Raw genomic sequence first — 18,927 nt, 5'->3', positions numbered from 1 at the left:
AACCCTTCGTATTTGCCTTGCTAATCCCCCGACACTAATTGGGATGAGTCACATGCACAAACCACAGTGGCAATTTCCCTCCGCCATTTCCATAAACTGATATGAATTCTCCTAACGCCGGCACAACATTTTCTGTGGTAATGTGATTGGGAGTCCCTCTGCCAGGAATTCCTGGCGCTTAGGCTCAGTCCGGACTCAGCATGGTGCTGGAAGCTGGAATGCCCAAACCCTCCCAGGAGGATGCATTAGCGAGAAAAGGTCCAGTCCTCCGGTGGACCTTTCCTCACTAATGCAGGGGACGGTGGGAGTACAGTTCAATTCCAGCATTGGAAATGTGTCATGGAGGTCTGCGGCAGTGGTCATACGATTGGGGGGGTGACAAGGGTGTCTGCCAGTCCAAATAACTGAGGTGCCCTCCCCTTGCTCCCTTCAATCTCCAAACGGTATCAGCACAGGAGGGCATGATGTTGACTTAATGGGATGGGATCACGGACTGTGGAACTTTGGAGAAGACCACTAAACCTGCCTTTTAAGACCAGCCCCAACTTTTATATAGAGTTTAAACAAATGAGCAAGGAGCAACAGTTACGACAAAACTGTATCTCAGCAAGCTTTGCTACAATAACAGTGTTTATCTCAATATATATGGAATGTTGGAATTCACAGATGAGAGGATTATATGAGCCACTCAATGAATATTTAATGAACGGCAGGACACTGGGAAGCTCCAAGGAACAGATAGATCTTGAAGTACTTATTCCCAGATCCCTGAAGTCGGCAGACAAGGTGAATAGGGTAATTCAGAGGCATATGGGACACTTGCTTTTATTAGCCATGGCATAGAGTAGAATTATTTCGTATACTTCGTATTTGCCTCTATACGAAGTAGCAGTCACGGGCATTCAGCCTTGGATCTTCAGATAAGCGTTCTCCAAGGCCTTCACGACACACGACAGCGCAGAGTCACTGAGCAGAAACTGATAGCCAAGTTCCGCACACATGAGGACGGCTAAACCGGGATGTTGGATTTATGTCACATTATCAGTAACTCCCACAGCTTGCCTCCTGGACTTGCAGAATTTCACTAGCTGTTCTGTCTGGAGACAATACACATCTCTTTAACCTGTGTTGAATGCTCCCTCCAACCACATTGTCTGTACATTTAAGACCTGGCTGGCTGTAGAGATTTGCATTCTAATCAGTATTCTGTAATTTGATTTCTGTGTCTGTTTGCACTGCTTGAGAACAGATATCCACTCCATCTGACGAAGGAGCTGTGCTCCGAAAGCTTATGGTATTTGCTACCAAATAAACCTGTTGGACTTTAACCTGGTGTTGTGAGACTTCTTACTGTGCTTACCCCAGTCCAACGCCGGCATCTCCACATCATAGAGTAGAAGAGCAGGGAGGTTATACTGGAGCTGTACAGAGTTCTTCCGACTCCACAAAGATCTGACCCAAAGACTCCTTCCACCTCCTAAGGATCATAGAAATCATAGAAACCCTACAGTGCAGGAAGAGGCCATTCGGCCCATCGAGTCTGCACCGACCACAATCCCACCCAGGCCCGACCGCCATATCTCTACATATTTTACCCACTAATACCTCGAACCTACACATCTCAGGACACTAAGGGGCAATTTTAGCATGGCCAATCAACCTAACCCGCACATCTTTGGACTGTGGGAGGAAACAGGAGCACCCGGAAGAAACCCATGCAGACATGAGGAGAATGTGCAAACTCCACACAGACAGTGACCCGAGCCGGGAATCGAACTCAGGTCCCTGGAGCTGTGAAGCAGCAGTGCTAACCACTGTGCTACCGTGCCGCAAGTGTTCCATTTCGGATGCCAGCGTGGGGTTATCTGTGGGACAGACAGTGACAGAAAGGTGTCAAAAGTGGCAGCTATTTTGTGCCCTCCTTTCTGGATTCATTTTCCTCAGCCAACTTTGGGCACGCATGCCCACTCCAAATGTAATCTCAGCACGCAGGCTGCTTGCAAGCGATGCCCCTGTCCTGAGATAATGATGGAGTCAAACACAGGAGGAGAGAGGAAGAGAAAAATCAAGCGTTTATTATTGCTGAAACCTCTAAGTGCCGGTGTAATTCTAATCTTCACTCTTCCAGCCAAATTCTTAATTGCCAACACCATGCTCAAGCAACAAATAAGCTTACATAAACATTGAGCGTTAACTTCTCTGTGCCAACCTCTTCTTGACATGCAATAGCAATCACAATTATTACATTATCCTTACAGAATTCTCAGTACGCGCAGTAAACATTGTGAAACAGTCAGCTGGCATTAGGCCAACATATAGTCCCACCCACCCCCCCACGGCCTTTCATAGCCCCCTCCGCGCCCCCCCCAGATCCCCTGCCCTCTTGTCACTAAACAAAGTGAAGGATTACACAGGATGGCGACATATTGAACAGGAGTTGACAACACGGCAAGTCCATGATATGAACTGCAACTCTATTTTAAAATTCATTTCCATTTATTTAAGGGGGTTTCTGCATGTGTTAAAAAAAGACTATTGGAAGTCTTTTTTTTAATCCATTTGTGTGACATGGGCGTCGCTGGTGGGGCCAGCGTTTATTACCCATCCCTAGTTGCCCTTGGAGGGCAATTGAGAGTCAACCACATTGTTGTGGCTCTGGAGTCACATGTAGGCCAGACCAGGTAAGGACGACAGATTTTCTTCCCTAAAGGACATCAGTGAACCAGATGGGTTTTTCCGACAATCGATAATGGGTTCATGGTCATCAGTAGATTCTTAATTCTAGATATTTGCACAACAGGTGGTGAGACAAGAGGATGCAAGAGCAGATTTATCTACTGGATATAAAAAGCGATAAGTCTGTATTTGTACAAACAATGAGAAGTTATAAACCACTGCGATTTTTTTTTTTTGCATGTCCACCTTCTGCACCTCAATTTGAATGAACAACCGAAGCAAGTCAAACTACAGGAATTATAGTTTCACCAGCTAACTGATTGCTTATTCGCTAACTTAATGATCAGTCAAGTCAAGAGTAAAAGTTAGCAGACACCACGTCACACCAAGAATGTTGTTTTATGATATTAGTCTGCTTTGTGCCATGACTGAGTAAGAGCTGAATTGTAGAAATAGAAGGTGTTACCTTGCAGACATGCGTGAAACCTGAATATTTTGAGTTGGTGAGATGGTGTCAGATTTATTTCCAAGTATTTAAAAAACATCACAAGCCCTCTTTTTTAACGAAATGATTTTTTTTCATGCTATCTTACACTCAAGAAGAAGAACTAAGGGCTTTTTTTTCAGAAAGCAGCATTAGGGGGTAGTGGGTTTAACTGAAGGAAGAGTGAGACAGCCTGATCAATGAGGGGGGCTTAACGAAGCAATTTAAAAGTGCGCAGGAGGCACATTGATAGGAGGACAAGAGCTCTTATGGTGCAATGAGTCATGTCCCTGTCTTTCCGAACTCAAAGCTCTGGGTTCGATTCCCACTCCAGGACTTGACGGACAAGGAAGGTGTGTTGAGTATCAACTTATAAACCCTTCCAACATGCCTGTGGCAGGCAGTAGGAGTGGGAGAGTCTCCTGGTCAGCCAGAACCTGCAGAAGGCAACTGCAAACCATTGCAGCACATTGCCAATGCCACCCTTGGGCGTGGCTCCAGAAGCAACAGCATGGGATTGTGTCCATCCCTTCCGGCTTTCTGCTAGACCATCTCTACTATAATCCTAAGATATAGAATCCTTACAGTGCAGAAGGAGGCCGCTTGGCCCATCGAGTCTGCACCGAGTCTCTGACAGAGCATCTTATAAAGGCTTATCCCTCACTATCCCCATAACCCATAACCATGGCTAATCCCGTTAACCTACATATCCTGAGACACTAAGGGGCAGGACGTTTAGGAGGGAACGTGAGGAAAAACGTTTTTACCCAGAGGGTGGTCTGGAATGCGCTGCCTGGGAGGGTGGTAGAGGCGGGTTGCCTCACACCTTTTAAAAAGTATCTGCATGAACAGTTGGCACATCCTACCATTCAGGGCTTTGGGCCAAGTGCTGGCAGGTGGAACTAGGTGGGAGTTCAGGTGTTTCTAATGTGTCGGTGCTGACTCGATGGGTCGAAGGGCCTCTTCTGCGCTGTATGGTTCTATGATTCTATGAATTCAGCATGGCCAATTCACCTAACCTGCACATCTTTGGACTGTGGGAGGAAACCGGAACACCCGGAGAAAACCCACGCAGACGTGGGGAGAACATGTAAACTCCACACAGACAGCGGCCCGAGCCGGGAATCGAACCCGGGTCCCTGGCGCTGTGAGGCAGCAGTGCTAACTACCGTGCCACCGTGATGCCCCTATGGCTCCCCAAATCTCTAGGTCTCCTAATTCTAATAATCATCTGTTTGTCCTTTGAAAATGTTATGGTTTCTACTTCAATCACATTCTCTCTCTCACGATCGATATCCCAACAATCCCTTTTTAAAAAACTAACCTCACTCTCAGTGACAATTTAAAATCGAATAGCCCTTTAGGGTGGTGCCCCCCACCCCCCAATCACAGGGAAATGGTTTCACCTCATTCACAACATCAAAGCTCTTCCTAAATTTAAAATCCTCTATTCAATCTCTGCTCCAGTGCAAATAGCCCAGACACACAAGGGTACACCGCTGGATGGTTGCTTCACCTGCTATTCATCTGTCAACTGGCCTCAGTGGCCAGACATTCACACATCTGAGTCAGAAGTGTGGGGTTCAAGTTCCTTGCCAGAGCACAAATCAAGGCTGACACCTTAGGGCCGCAGGTGCTGTTTTAGCTGAGATGTTAAATCAAGGCTTTAATGTCCTACCTCTCCGGCAAGATGTGCAGGTTAGGTTGATTGGCCATGCTAAATTGACCCTAGTGTCAGGGGGTTAACCGGGTAAACATGTGGGGTTACGGGAATAGGGCCTGGGTGGGTTTGTGGTCAGTGCAGACTTGATGGGCTGAATGGCCTCCTTCTGCACTGTAGGGATTCTATGATTCTATGAAAAGACCTATTGACCAAAGACGAGGAAGAGTAGGGCCGTCCTGGGCTATATTTGTGTCTCCACCCAACACCACCATAGGACTCTGAAATCGGCCCCACAGGTGGAGGAGGTGGTTAAGTAGGCGCATGGTGTGCTGGCCTTTATCAATCGAGGGATTGAGTTTAGGAGTCCGGGGATAATGATGCAGCTATATAAGACCCTCGTCAGACCCCACTTGGAGTACTGTGCTCAGTTCTGGTCGCCTCACTATAGGAAGGATGTGGAAAAGATTGAAAGGGTGCAGAGGAGATTTACAAGGATGTTGCCTGGATTGAGTGGCATACCTTATGAGGATAGGCTGAGGGAGCTCGGTCTTTTCTCCTTGGAGAGACGAAGGATGAGAGGAGACCTAATAGAGGTGTATAAGATGTTGAGAGGCATAGATCGGGTGGACTCTCAGAGGCTTTTTCCCAGGGTGGAAATGTCTGCTACGAGAGGACACAGGTTTAAGGTGCTAGGGGGTAGGTACAGGGGAGATGTTAGGGGTAAGTTTTTCACACAGAGGGTGGTGGGTGAGTGGAATCGGCTACCCGTCAGTGGTGGTGGAGGCGAACTCAATAGGGTCTTTGAAGAGACTCCTGGATGAGTACATAGAGCTTAATAGGATGGAGGGTTATAGGTAGGTCTAGAAGGTAGGGATGTGTGCGGCACAACTTGTGGGCCGAAGGGCCTGTTTGTGCTGTAGTTTTTTCTCTGTTTCTAATACAGATGTGCCGGTCCTTGTGGGATCTTGCTGTGCGTCAACTAGGCCATCTGGAGGCCGTGAAAGGTGTTATATTTAATGCAAATATTTTCTTTATTTTCCCTCTCAGCTAAAGCAGCATTGGTGAAAAAGCAATGTTTAGTTAATTGAAGGCAGAGCAGGCTCGAAGGGCAGAAAGGCCTCCTCCAGCTTCTAGTTTCTATGTTTAAGTCTATCGCGGTGCTAGGTAAGGCGCCAGTTTTTCTCTGTTCCACCATTGAGCATTGCCTGGTGTGGACAGCAGGGAGGGACATTGGGCAGTGCATGACATCCAGGTCCCCAAGGTGTGACGCTGTAGGGGGGAATTTTATGGTGGCGGCACAGGTCTCGTCCGTGTTGCTGGCTTTGTTTCCAGATCAGGCGACAGGAACAAGGGGTGTTTTAACACAGCTTCATAACCACGTTGCAGAATTCCCACTTTGATTTACGGCCGAGGCAGATTTCCTGCATCAACCGGGTTGCTGACATTTGTCTTTTCCTCTCCCCGGATATTTGGAACTATAGCTGTCAACCCAAAAATATTACTTTGTGCAAAATACTGAAGAAAGCTAGAACGTCTATACGAGCTCCAGTTGGAGGCCTTCTTCAGTCTCTTTGTTCCCATGGCCATTGGCTGAGTTTTTTTTAGGACTGATTACGCTCCAGGTTCTATTTCCGCTGTTTTGTGCCTTTCCCTGTGGAGCTTAACGGGTTAGAATAATGGTGGTTGGAGATCTCACTATCTTCCCACCTCCACCCTGGTTAAGCCCATGGTGGGAAGAGCAGGCCCTTCCCATCCCCACCACCAATTGTGGCCCTCAAGTAGGGTGCACGACAGGCAATCCCGTGTGAGTTGCTGGTGGTTTCCTGGGGGTCCCTCACACTCTGTGCTTCTTGGAGGGATCTAGCATCAGGGAGTGTGTGTGTGGGGTTGGGGGAGGGGTTGGGCACCGAGTGCCAGCCCCCTGTCCTGACATCCCAACTGCCCCTCCACTGTGATCACCCCCCGCCTCCCTCAATCCCCAAAGGCCTCTCCTGCCATCACTGACCACTGGCCTGGGTCACTCCTCGACCCTGGGCACTGCTACTGAGCAAAGGAGAACTGCCAGCCTCGGATTGGCCGGCTGCTCTCAGTGGGTGGGACTTCCCCTGGCCCTGCAGCCTCGACCCTGTAGAGAACTCGCTGGTGGCCTGTTGCGTGCCTGAGTGGTCCGCGATTTGGCGGCAACCAAAGGAGGCAAAGCGGGTCTCTCTCTGACCCGCCAACCAGTAGGTGAGACCCCTGCCGCCACCATAAAATTCCCCGTACAGCGTCACACCTTGGGGACCTGGATGTAATGCACTGCCCAATATCCCTCCCTGCTGTCTGCCCCAGGCAATGCTCAATGGCGGGACAGAGAAAAATCGGTGCCTTACCTAGAATCGTGCTATACTTAAACATGGAAACTAGAAGCAGGAGGAGGCCATTCGGCCCTTCGAGCCTGCTCCGCCATTCATTTTGATCATGGCTGATCATCAAATTCAACCTCCTGGTCGTGCTTTCCCCCTATATTGCTCGATCCCTTTAACTCCAAGAGCGACATCGATAGAAACATAGAAAGTGTCACCACTTCCTGCTTTGAATCACAGTCCATTGATGCAAGCGTGGCGCTACAAGACCCGAGTACAGAAGCCGGTCAAAGACTTAGCATCGGGGCAGCCACGCTTTGCGACATTGGCAGACAAAGCCGTGCCTGCCTGTCTGCTCAGAGTGAAGCAAAAAACAAGATTGACACTATTTGAAGAACAGCAAAACATCCTGACCACAATCACCAAAAATAGACTGACCGGTCCGTCTTTACCTTGCTATTTGTGAAACTTAGTGTTAAAATTGAACGTTGTATTTTACCACAGCAAAACTAAACTTTAAAAGGAATTCATTGATCTGGAAATGCTTTGAGACATTTGGCGGGGGGGGGGGGGCATGGAAAAATGCTTCATAAATGTAAGTATCTTTCCTCTACCACAATGAACGTTCATGAAATGCACAGAGGCCGAATAAATAACGCCTGAAGCTAAGCAGCTCCTGGATTCCTACGAACCTGAAAAAAAAAGGAGTTATGGATTTGAAAGTTTCCGTCTGCAGCCCCACTGTCAAGCAGTGCAGACAGACAAAAACCCGCAGGGAATGCAATGATGAAACATTGAAACTGCCACAGCAAAGGAGGGCGTCAACTTTCCCAAACACAGCAGAACCTCAAAACAGCCACAAACCTTGTCAACTAAATCAGCAGTAAGCCTGTTATCTGTCCCAGCACCTTGAAGGCGCAGCAGTGATAGCATCTGTACATTTCTGCCCCACTGTAAAAATCTTGTCACAATTTTCCTCTACCGGTCATTAAACTTGGTACTTTGAGTCAGAACTTTCTACTGTTCTCTTTACTATTAACGGGAAACTCACTCGAACACCAAACATCCAAACTTAGCCAAAGAGAAGCCCATTGAGCCTAAACTGCCTAAAAAAGGGAAACTTAATCGCTATTTTATGTTACAGCTCATCGTTAAACGTTAGAAATGATTACATCTGATCAACAAAACAGAGAGCACGCCATCGATGCGGGGAAGGCAACTGCCTTGTTGTTAAACATAGTTTAGGGCGGCACGGTGGCACAGTGGTTAGCACTGCTGCCTCACAGCGCCAGGGACCCTGGGTTCAATTCCAGCCTCGAGTCACTGTCTGTGTGGAGTTTTGCACATTCTCCCCGTGTCTGTGTGGGTTTCCTCTGGGTGCTCCGGTTTCCTCCCAAAGATGTGCAGGTTAGGTTGATTGGCCGGGCTAAATTGCCCCTTAGTGTCAGGGGGACTGGCTAGAGTAAATGGGGTTATGGGGATGGGTCCTGGGTGGGATTGTGGTCAGTGCAGGCTCGATGGGCCGAATGGCCTCCTTCTGCGCTGTATGGTATACAGATTGAAAAGCTCAGCTCTGTAGCAGCGTGCTGCTATCTCAGAGTCGCGGGCTGTACGGCAAGGTACTGAGAAGCTCGTCTTGTCAGTCACAGCATATCTTCGCTGACATGCATTCACCCCCTGGTGAAATTGGAGCTCATGTACCATCGCAAAAAACCCGTGCTCCCCCCGTGCAACATCCTGTAGGAACTGCGCCATTGTGGAGGTCCCCCACTCACTCAAGGACATTAAATACAAAAGCAAAATACTGCAGGTGCTGGAAATCTGAAATAAAGACATTTGATGCCAGGCGCAGGCCTGAACTGTTAACTCTGCTTCTCTCTCCACAGACGCTGCCCGGGCAGCTGAGCACTTCCAGCGTATTCTGCTTTTAAAAAAAAATAACCTCAAAAACATTTTAAGGGGGAGGCGATGGTCTAGTGGTATTATCGCTAGATTGTTAATCCAGAAACTCAGCTAAAGTTCTGGGGACCCGGATTCCAATCCCACCACGGCAGCTGGTGGAATTTGAATTCAATAAAAAAAAATCTGGAATTAAGAATCTACTGCTGACAATGAAACCATTGTCGATTGTCGGAAAAACCCATCTGGTTCACTAATGTCCTTTAGGGAAGGAAATCTGCCGATCCTACCTGGTCTGGCCTACATGTGACTCCAGAGCCACAGCAATGTGGTTGACTCTCAACTGCCCTCGGGCCACTAGGGATGGGCAATAAATGCTGGCCAGCCAGCGACACACATGTCCCACGAATGAATAAAAAAAATAACAGTTTAGTAAAGGGCAGAAACTGCTGCCTTTAAATTAAAGATGCTTAAATCCTGGATTGGAGCTGAAACATGAACAATTAGATTCAGATGTCAGTGAACTTATTTCTTTAACGGAAAGGTAATGGGATCGTCACTCCTTGGAAATGGGCAACGCTGTACAAAGGGGTTTGATGTTCAACATCAAACTGGACCTGGAGGTTTGTGCAGTTTCGTTCTCCTTTTCTGAGGAAGAATGTTCCTGCTCTCGAGGGAGTGCAGCGAAGGTTTACCAGGCTGATTCTGGGAATGGCGGGACTGATGTATGAGGAGAGATTGACCAGGTGAGCATTGTTTTCACTGGAGTTCAGACGAATGAGGGGGAATCTCATAGAGACTTATAAAATTCTAACAGGACTAGACAGGGTAGATGCAGGGAGGATATTCCCAACGGTGAGGGAGCCCAGAACCAGGGGTCACAGTCTGAGGATTCAGGGTAGACCATTTAGGACGGAGATGAGGAAACATTTCTTCACCCAAAGAGTGGTGAGCCTGTGGAATTCATTACCACAGGAAATAGTTGATGCCAAAACATTGCATGCATTCAAGAGACGGTTGGATATAGCATTTAGGGCAAAAGGGATCAAAGGTTATGGGGAGAAAGCAGGATTAGGCTATTGAGTTGGATGATCAGCCATGATCATGATGAATGGCGGATCAGGCTCGAAGGGCCAAATGGCTTCCTCCTGCTCCCATCTTCTATGTTTCTAATCGAAGCCACCACGAAATAGAGGCGTGATTGTTTTTTTTTAACATCTGGGCATTGATGACCATCCCTCTCCAATTTCTCATCCCAATAAATCATTTCATATTTACAGTTCAATTGTTTGATACTCCAGTATTGTCTTTATTTCCAACAATCCCAACCACCCCTATAATCAAACCACATCGTGCTCTTGTCAGACAATAGACAATTCAAGTACTGCATATACAAGGGAAACATCAAAGTGTTCAAACTTAAGAAACACGCTCATCTTAATCTTGAAATAAGGGGAATGACCTTACCGGCTCACCATTCTAAAATAGGGCGAGAGGCGCAAAACCGGGTTCGCGCCCGGTTTCTCACCTCTCGAGATCTTGCCGGTCCCGTTTTGCCGGCAAAATCAGCCTCGCGCCCAGAAGCACACTGGGAGATCGGGACGCCTGCGCAATGGTGCCTGTATAGCTCAGCAGCCGGCTTTACAGATGAGCTGAGGCTCCACCCCCACTACTGGCAAGAATCGCATTACGACCTCTGCATTGTGCAGAGTGCCATAAATTCAGATTACTTAGCTTGCTGATAAAAAAAACGGCAAGGAAACCTACCATTTCCTCACCCGTTCAACACTTGGAATTGTTTTGAGAAAATTCTGCCCAAGGTGCATTGGAGTTAATCTTAGGGATTTACAAAGAACTGATTTCTACAAAAAAGGTAAATCCAGAAAATTAAATTGAGTTGAGGACACGGACTGAAAGTGTAAGACTTGGCGGAACAGGCTCGAAGGGCTGACTGGCCTGCCCCTGCTTCTAGTTTCTATACCTGGAAGCACTTCAATACACAAAGAATGATCAGGACATGGCAGGACTTTCTTTTACAATAATGGAGGCAAAAACTCCTGCTGTTCCAATGATGCCACCTTCCATACCAGAGCTTCCAAGCTGTCTTTCTTTTTCCTCAACTTGAGGATTCCCCTCCACCGTGGTTGGCAGATCCCTCGGCCAATCCTGTTTCCATTCCCACATTTCTGCCCTCACCTCTTACCCTCCTGCCCAGAACTAACAGAGGGTTCCCTCTTGCCCTCACCTTTGGCCCCGCCAGCCTCCAATGGGTCACCCCCTGCCAGCTCCCATGTGATGCCATCACCAAATGCATCCATCTCAAACCCTCTCCTTCAGCATTCCAAAGGGACCGTTCCCTCCATGACACCTTGGTCCCCTCCTCAATCACTTCTGACGCCTCCTCCCCTACACATGGTACCTTGCTGGGTGATGCAGCACCTGCCCTGCCTGGGGCGGCACAGTGGTTAGCACTGCTGCCTCTCAGCGCCAGGGACCCGGATTCGATTCCCGGCTTAGGTCACTGTCTGTTTGGAGTTTGCACGTTCTCCCCGTGTCTGCGTGGGTTTCCCCCGGGTGCTCCAGTTACCTCCCACAGTCCAAAGATGTGCAAGTTAGGTAGATTGGCCATACTAAATTGCCCTTTAGTGTCAGGAGGACTAGCTAGGGTAAATGCATGGGGTTATGGGGAGAGGGCCTGGGAGGGATTGTGGTCAGTGTAGACCTGATGGGCCAAATGGCCTCCTTCTGCACTGTCGGGATTCTATGTTAAAAAAAACCTCCTCCTGCCCCACTGTCTATAGCACTCCTTCCAGATAAAACATTGATTTACTTGTGCCAATTTCAATTGAGTATCCTGTACTTGCTGCTCACCACACCGCTTCCTCTACAATGGGGAGGCCATTGGGTGACACTTTTCAGAACATTTCCTCTTGGGCTGCAAGCCACAGCTTCTGTTGCTGGTCATTTTGATTCTTCACTCCATACTCACTCTGACTTCCCTGGTCCTTGGCCTCCGATATTGTTCCGATGAAGGTTGAAGCACATCACCCCATCTTTTGAATAGGTACTTTACTGTCTTCTGGACTTAACGTGGAGCTCAACAATTTTAGCACAAAGTTTCTGCCTCCGTTATTTAGGACAGCAGCTGTTGATAAGGATTTTGCTTTTCTCATTTACACCTCCGCCAGATTCATTTGCTGTCCCCTTACTTATCCCATGGCCATCTCTACTTGCCCTACACACTCATCCCTTTGTCAATCAATCTGTCCTGCCTCCCGCAATAATTTATAGACCTCCTGATTTTGTTCTCTTTTTTCCCTCCCGCTTTCCCTGCCTCTGAACCCTCTTAAAGGTTAAACATTTCCTGTTCTAACAAAGGGTTGCCTAGCTGAAATGTCCGGTGGGATTTTCAGGTCCCAACTTGGGTCTTGCCAGCAACACCCACATCCCAGGATCACAGAATCGTTACGGCGCAGGAGGTGGGCATTCAGCCCATCGTGCCTTTATTCTATGAAAATAATATTTAAAAATCTACACATCAGCCTTTAGCTGGTTAGACAGGCACTCAGTGACAGGGGAGCCAAACTAATTGGTGATAAGGGGTGACATGGTGGCACAGTGGTTAGCACGCCTGCTCCACAGCGCCAGGGACCCAGGTTCAATTCTGGCCTCGGGTCACTGTCTGTGTGGAGTTTGCTCGTTCTCCCCGTGTCTGCGTGGGTTTCCTCCGGGTGCTCCGGTTTCCTCCCACAGCCCGAAAACGTGCAGGTTAGTTGGATTGGCCATGCAAAATTGCCCCTTAGTGTCAAGGGGGACTAGCTAGGGTAAATATGTGGGGTTGTGGGGATAGGGCCTGGGTGGGATTGTTGTCGGTGCAGACTCAATGGGCTGAATAGTTTCCTCCTGCACTGTAGGGATTCTCTGAAGTCAGGGATTCCTCTAGTTTAAGTGGATTGAAGATAACTGGATGGATGAAGATGGAATCAATAGTGCGATGCCTGAAATGTGTTGTATTCCATTCTATTCCAGTGTTAATTCATTACTGAATACAGCTTACATCTTTGTTTGTTGCTACTATTGAAATGGAATTCAGATCTCATGCTTACCTTTGACCATCCGGGGAATTTAAGGTATGTGTCTTGCGGGAGGTCAGGAATCCCGTTTGGAATCTTAAAGGCGCCCAAGTAAAATGCCGGAACATTAACCTCAGCAGACGGAGCCAGTCTTTGGGTGTTATTAAGGTAGCCACCTGCCACAGCCTCATCAATGTTTAACGAGTAGATGATCCAGTTGGTCAGGATATTCGAAGCCAAAGTAAGGTTAGTAATCAGTCCCTGTGGAGGAGATTCAAAATAGAAAGATAGATTCATAGAAACGGAAAGAGGCCATTCAGCCCATCACGTCAGCGGCAGCAGAAAAATAGAAAATGGCCACGCATTCTAATCCCACCTTGCAGCACCTGGTCCATAGCCGTGCAGGTTACGGCACCTCAGGTGCGGATCCAGGTACCTCCAGAATGAGAGGAGGGTCTCTGCTTCCACCACCAAACCAGGCGGCCAATTCCAGACACCCGCTGGGTGGAGAAGTCTTTCCTCATGTCCTCAGTAATGGTGCCTGCCGTACCTTTGCCCTGCCACCCCACGTAAAAAACCTCAGAGACCCGAGTACTCAAAAAGATGGACAGGGTCTTGTATTGAGAACAGGGTCAGAAATGGAGATACTGGGCGGGACTTTAAGGCCTCACTCGTCCCGAAACCGTAAAGTCCCGCCCGAGGTCAGCGGACCTGCCCGTTGTCTTCCCCCTTTGCCCGTTCCGATTCCCGTGGCGTGCAGGGCGGTAAAATTCCGGTCACTACGTCTGACTGATGACCATTAGCCTTTGGCATCAGCTTATAAATGGGTTCCATGCCTTCTATCAACCGATTCAGGTGTGACTGGGGGACACATCCTGGGCCAAATTCTTGGAGAAACTTATGAACCCATACTCCAGTTGTGGTCTCAATAAGGCCCTTTTACAGTCAGTAACACTTCCCTACTTTTATATTCCGTTCCCCATGCAATAAATGGCAACATTCCATTTGCTTTCCTAATCACTTGCTGGACCTGCATACCAGCTTCTCCTGATTCATGTACCCAGATCCCTCTGTATCTCGGAGTTCTGTAATCTTTCTCCATTTCAATAATGCTGCTTTTCAATTCTTCCCGTCAAAGTGCGCAAGTTCACATTTTCCCACGTTAGTCTCCATTTTATTATCGTTGAGGTAGCATGCGCCTCAAATTACAGCCCCTCTCTCCACCCTCTCGCCCAGTTTCCCTCCCAATGCCTTAATGCTGTTAACCCTGGGGGTCGGTTTAGCCCAGTTGGCTGGACAGCTGGTTAGCGATGCAGTGTGACGCCAACTGCGTGGGTTCAATTCCTGCACCGGCTGCAGTTATTCATGAAGGCCCTGCTTTCTCAGCCTAGCCCCTTGCCTGAGGTATCGTGAACCTCAGGTTAAATCACCACCAGTCACAGCCTACGGACATCTGGGACTATGGCGACTTTACTGTTAACAATCTTACCCATTGCTGCTGAAAAATAAGCATAGTTTGTCCACATCAGCAGTTGTCAAGTATTTATTATAAGACCATAAAACATAGGAGAAGAATTAGGCCGCTTGACCCATCGAGTCTGCTCCGCCATTCAATCATGGCTGATATTTTTCTCATCCCCATTCCCCTGCCTTTTCCGCATAACCCCTGATCCCCTTATTAATCAAGAACCTATCTATTTCCATCTTAAAGGCACTTAATAACCTGGCCTCCACAGCCTTCTGCGGCAAAGAGTTCCACAGATTCACCACTCTCTGGCTGAAGAAATTCCTCCTCATCTCTGTTTTAAGGGAGCGTCTCTTTAGCCTGAGGTTGTGCCCTCTGGTTCTAGTTTTTTCTACTAGTGGAAACATTCTCTCCACATCCCCTCTATCCAGGCCTCGCAGTAACCTGTAAGTTTCAATAAGATCCCTCCTCATCCTTCTAAACTCCAACGAGTACAGACCCAGAGTCCTCAACCGTTCCTCATACGACAAGCTCTTCATTCATTATCAGTGCACAGCTCCGTGAAATGCATTATCGAATGATTAATTGTTGCTCTAATACTCTTATTTAGCCACATTTTTGCCCCAAAATTGAGGGAGTTAAAGCAGGGCTTCACCGAGCAGTGTCTCTCACTATTAAAGCATGTGGGATCACTGGGAGGTCCCTGGTGGGTTCCAATCCCCCTATATATGAACATATGAAATAGGAGTAGAAGTAGGCCATTTGGCCCTTCAAGCCTGCTCCGCCACTCAATATGCTCATGGCGGGTGTGTTTTCAGTTTCACATTCCCCATCTACAGCCTCCCCGCCCCGCCGCCCCCCACACCATGCACCACCCCCCAACCTGATAATCTTTGATTTTCCATTTAAGTAATACTCTCCTTTTTTAATCTTCCCGCCAAAGTCAACAACTTTGTACTTTCCCACATCATAATTCATCCGTCAGATTTTTGCCCGTGCACTCAACCTATCCATGTCCGTCTGCAAATTCCATGTGTCTTCTTCTCAACATACATTCCTATTTTTATGCCGTTTGCAGATTTAGCTGCTGTGCCCTTGCCCCTCTCATCTGAGAATCCACCTACCTCTGCCTTCAGTAACCCCGCCTCTACCACCTTCTGAAGCAGAGAATTCCAAAGTTGCACAACCCTCTAACAGAAAGAATATCTGTCCTAGAGGGTGACATCTAATTTTACAACAGTGTTCCCTCGTTCTGGAATCACCCACAAAGAGAACATCATTCCCGCGTCTACTTTGTCACTACTGTTCAGGATCTTACATACAGCAATCAACTCACCCCTTACTCCTCTAAACGCCAGTGGAACAAGCCCAATCTGTCTAACCTATCCTCATAAGACAACTCGCTCACTCCAGGTATCCATCTAGTAGACAGCCTAAAGCCTCTAATGCATCAACGTACTTTCTTAAGTAAGGAGACCACAACTGGACACAGTATTCGAGAGGAGGTCTCATAAGAACTAGGAGCAGGAGTAGGCCATCTGGCCCCTCGGGCCTGCTCCACCATTCAATAAGATCATGGCTGATCTTTTCGTGGACTCAGCTCCACTTACCCACCCGCTCACCATAACCCTTAATTCCTTTACTGTTCAAAAATTTATCTATCCTTGCCTTAAAAACATTCAATGAGGTAGCCTCAACTGCTTTACTGGGCAGGGAATTCCACAGATTCACAACCCTTTGGGTGAAGAAGTTCTTCCTCAACTCAGTCCCCCTTATTTTGAGGCCATGCTCCCTAGTTCTAGTTTCACCTGCCAGTGGAAACAACTTCCCTGCTTCTATCTTATCTATTCCCTTTATAATCTTATATGTTTCTATAAGATCTCCCCTCATTCTTCTGAATTGAGTATAGCCCCAGTCTACTCAGTCTCTCCTCATAAGCCAACCTCTCAACTCTGGAATCAACCAAGTGAATCTCCTCTGCACCCCCTCCAGTGCCAGTATATCCTTTCTCAAGTCAGGAGACAAAAACTGTACACAGTACTGCAGGTGTGGCCTCACCAGCACCTTATACAGCTGCAACATAACCTCGCTGTTTTTAAACACCATCCCTCTAGCCTTCTTATTTACCTCCTATATTCTCATCCAAATCATTAATATAAATGATAAATAACAGTGGACCCAGCACCGATCCCTGAGGCACACTGCTGGTCACAGGCCTCCAGTTTGAAAAACAATCCTCTACAATCACTCTCTGGCTTCTGTCATCAAGCCAATTTTGTATCCATTTAGCTACCTCACCCTGGATCCTGTGAGATTTAACCTTATGCAACAACCTACCATGCGGTACCTTGTCAAAGGCCTTGCTAAAGTCCATGTAGACAACATCAACTGCACTGCCCTCATCTACCTTCTTGGTTACCCCTTCAAAAAACTCAATCAAATTGTGAGACATTATTTTCCACTCACAAAGCCACGCTGACTGTCCCTAATCAGTCCTTGCATCTCTAAATGCCTGTAGATCCTGTCTCCCCAAATACCTTCCAACAACTTACCCGCCACAGATGTGAGGCTCACTGGCCTGTAGTTCCCAGGCTTTTCCCTGCAACCCTTTTTAAACAAAGGCACAACATTTGCCACCCTCCAATCTTCAGGCACCTCACCCGTGACTATCGATGATTCAAATATCTCTGTAGGGGACCCGCAATTTCCTCCCTAGCCTCCCACAATGTCCTGGGATACACTTCATCAGGTCTCGGGGGTTTAGCTACCTTGATGCGCTTTAAGACTTCCAGCACCTCCTTCTCTGTAATATGTACAGTCCTTAAAACATCACTATTTATTTCCCCAAGTTCCCTAACATCCATGCTTTTCTCAACAGTAAACACTGATGAGAAATATTCATTTAGGTTCTCACCCATCTCTTGTGGATCCGCATATAGATGACCTTGTTGATCCTTAAGAGGTCCTACTCTCTCCCTAGTTACTCTTTTGGCCTTTATGTATTTGTAGAAGCTCTTTGGATTCTGGCATGGTTAGTAAGTTTGCAGATGACACCAAGATTGGTGGTATAAGGGGCAGCGAAGAAGGTTATCTCGGATTGCAACGGGATCTTGATCAATTGGGCCAGTGGGCTGATGGAGTTTAATTTAGATAAATGCAAGGTGATGCATTTTGGTAGATTGAACCAGGGCAGGACTTACTCGGTTAATGGTAGGGCATTGGGGAGAGTTACAGAACAGAGAGACCTAGGGGTACATGTTCATAGCTCCTTGAAAGTGGAGTCACAGATGGACAGAGTGGTGAAGGAGGCATTCGGCATGCTTGGTTTCATTGGTCAGAACATTGAATACAGGAGTTGGGACATCTTGTTGAAGTTGTACAAGACATGGCTAAGGCCACACTTGGAATACTGTGTACAGTTCTGGTCACCCTATTATAGAAAGGATACTATTAAACTAGAAAGAGTGCAGAAGAGATTTACTAGGACACTACCAGGACTTGATGGTTTCAGTTATAAGGAGAGGCTGAATAGACTGGAACTTTTTTCTCTGGAGCATAGGCGGCTAAGGGGTGATCTCATAGAAGTCTATAAAATAATGAGGGGCATAGATCAGCTAGATAGTCAATATCTTTTCCCAAAGGTAGGGGAGTCTAAAGCTAGAGGGCATAGGTTTAAAGGTGAGAGGGGAGAGATACAAAAGTGTCCAGAGGGGCAATTTTTTCACTAAGAGGGTGGTGAGTATCTGGAACGAGCTGCCAGAGGCAGTAGTAGAATTGGGTACAATTTTGTCTTTTCAAAAGTGTTTAGACAGTTACATGGGTAAGACGGATATAGAGGGATATGGGCCAAATGCGGGCAATTGGGACTAGCTTATGAATTAATAAAAAGGACGGCATGGACAAGTTGGGCTGAAGGGCCTGTTTCCATGCTACAAACCTCTATGATTCTATGACTCTACCTGCTGCACCTGCAAACCAACTTTTTGTGATTCTTGTACAAGGACACCCAGGTCTCTTTGCACAGCAGCATGCTGCAATTTTTTTACCATTTAAGTAATAGTCAATTTTGCTGTTATTCCTACCAAAATGGATGACCTCACACTTACCAACATTGTACTCCATCTGCCAGACCCTTGCCCACTCACTTAGACCATCTATATCCCTTTGCAGACTTTCAGCGTCCTCTGCGCACCTTACTCTGCCACTCATTTTAGTGCTATCTGCGAATTTTGACACACTACACTTGGTCCCCAACTCCAAATCATCTATGTAAGTTGTAAACAATTGCAGCCCCAACTCTGATCCCTGAGGCACACCACTAG

At 47.4% G+C, this 18,927-nt stretch overlaps 1 protein-coding gene across 1 annotated transcript in view; it reads right to left on the bottom strand.

Moving 5' to 3' along the window:
- LOC144479671 (beta-galactosidase-like) overlaps nucleotides 1-18,927 on the bottom strand; it is a 77,284-nt gene that overhangs the window by 7,938 nt on the left and 50,419 nt on the right. The window contains exon 15 of the mRNA XM_078198673.1: nucleotides 13,174-13,401. Coding sequence (XP_078054799.1) covers nucleotides 13,174-13,401 — 228 coding nt within the window. The remainder of the gene's footprint in view (nucleotides 1-13,173; nucleotides 13,402-18,927) is intronic.

Source organism: Mustelus asterias, chromosome 2 (genome assembly GCF_964213995.1).
Source record: "Mustelus asterias chromosome 2, sMusAst1.hap1.1, whole genome shotgun sequence".
In the NCBI taxonomy this organism is placed as follows: domain Eukaryota; kingdom Metazoa; phylum Chordata; class Chondrichthyes; order Carcharhiniformes; family Triakidae; genus Mustelus; species Mustelus asterias.
The sequence above is the reverse complement of the archived record's forward strand: the minus strand, read 5'-3'. Positions and strand labels throughout refer to the sequence as shown.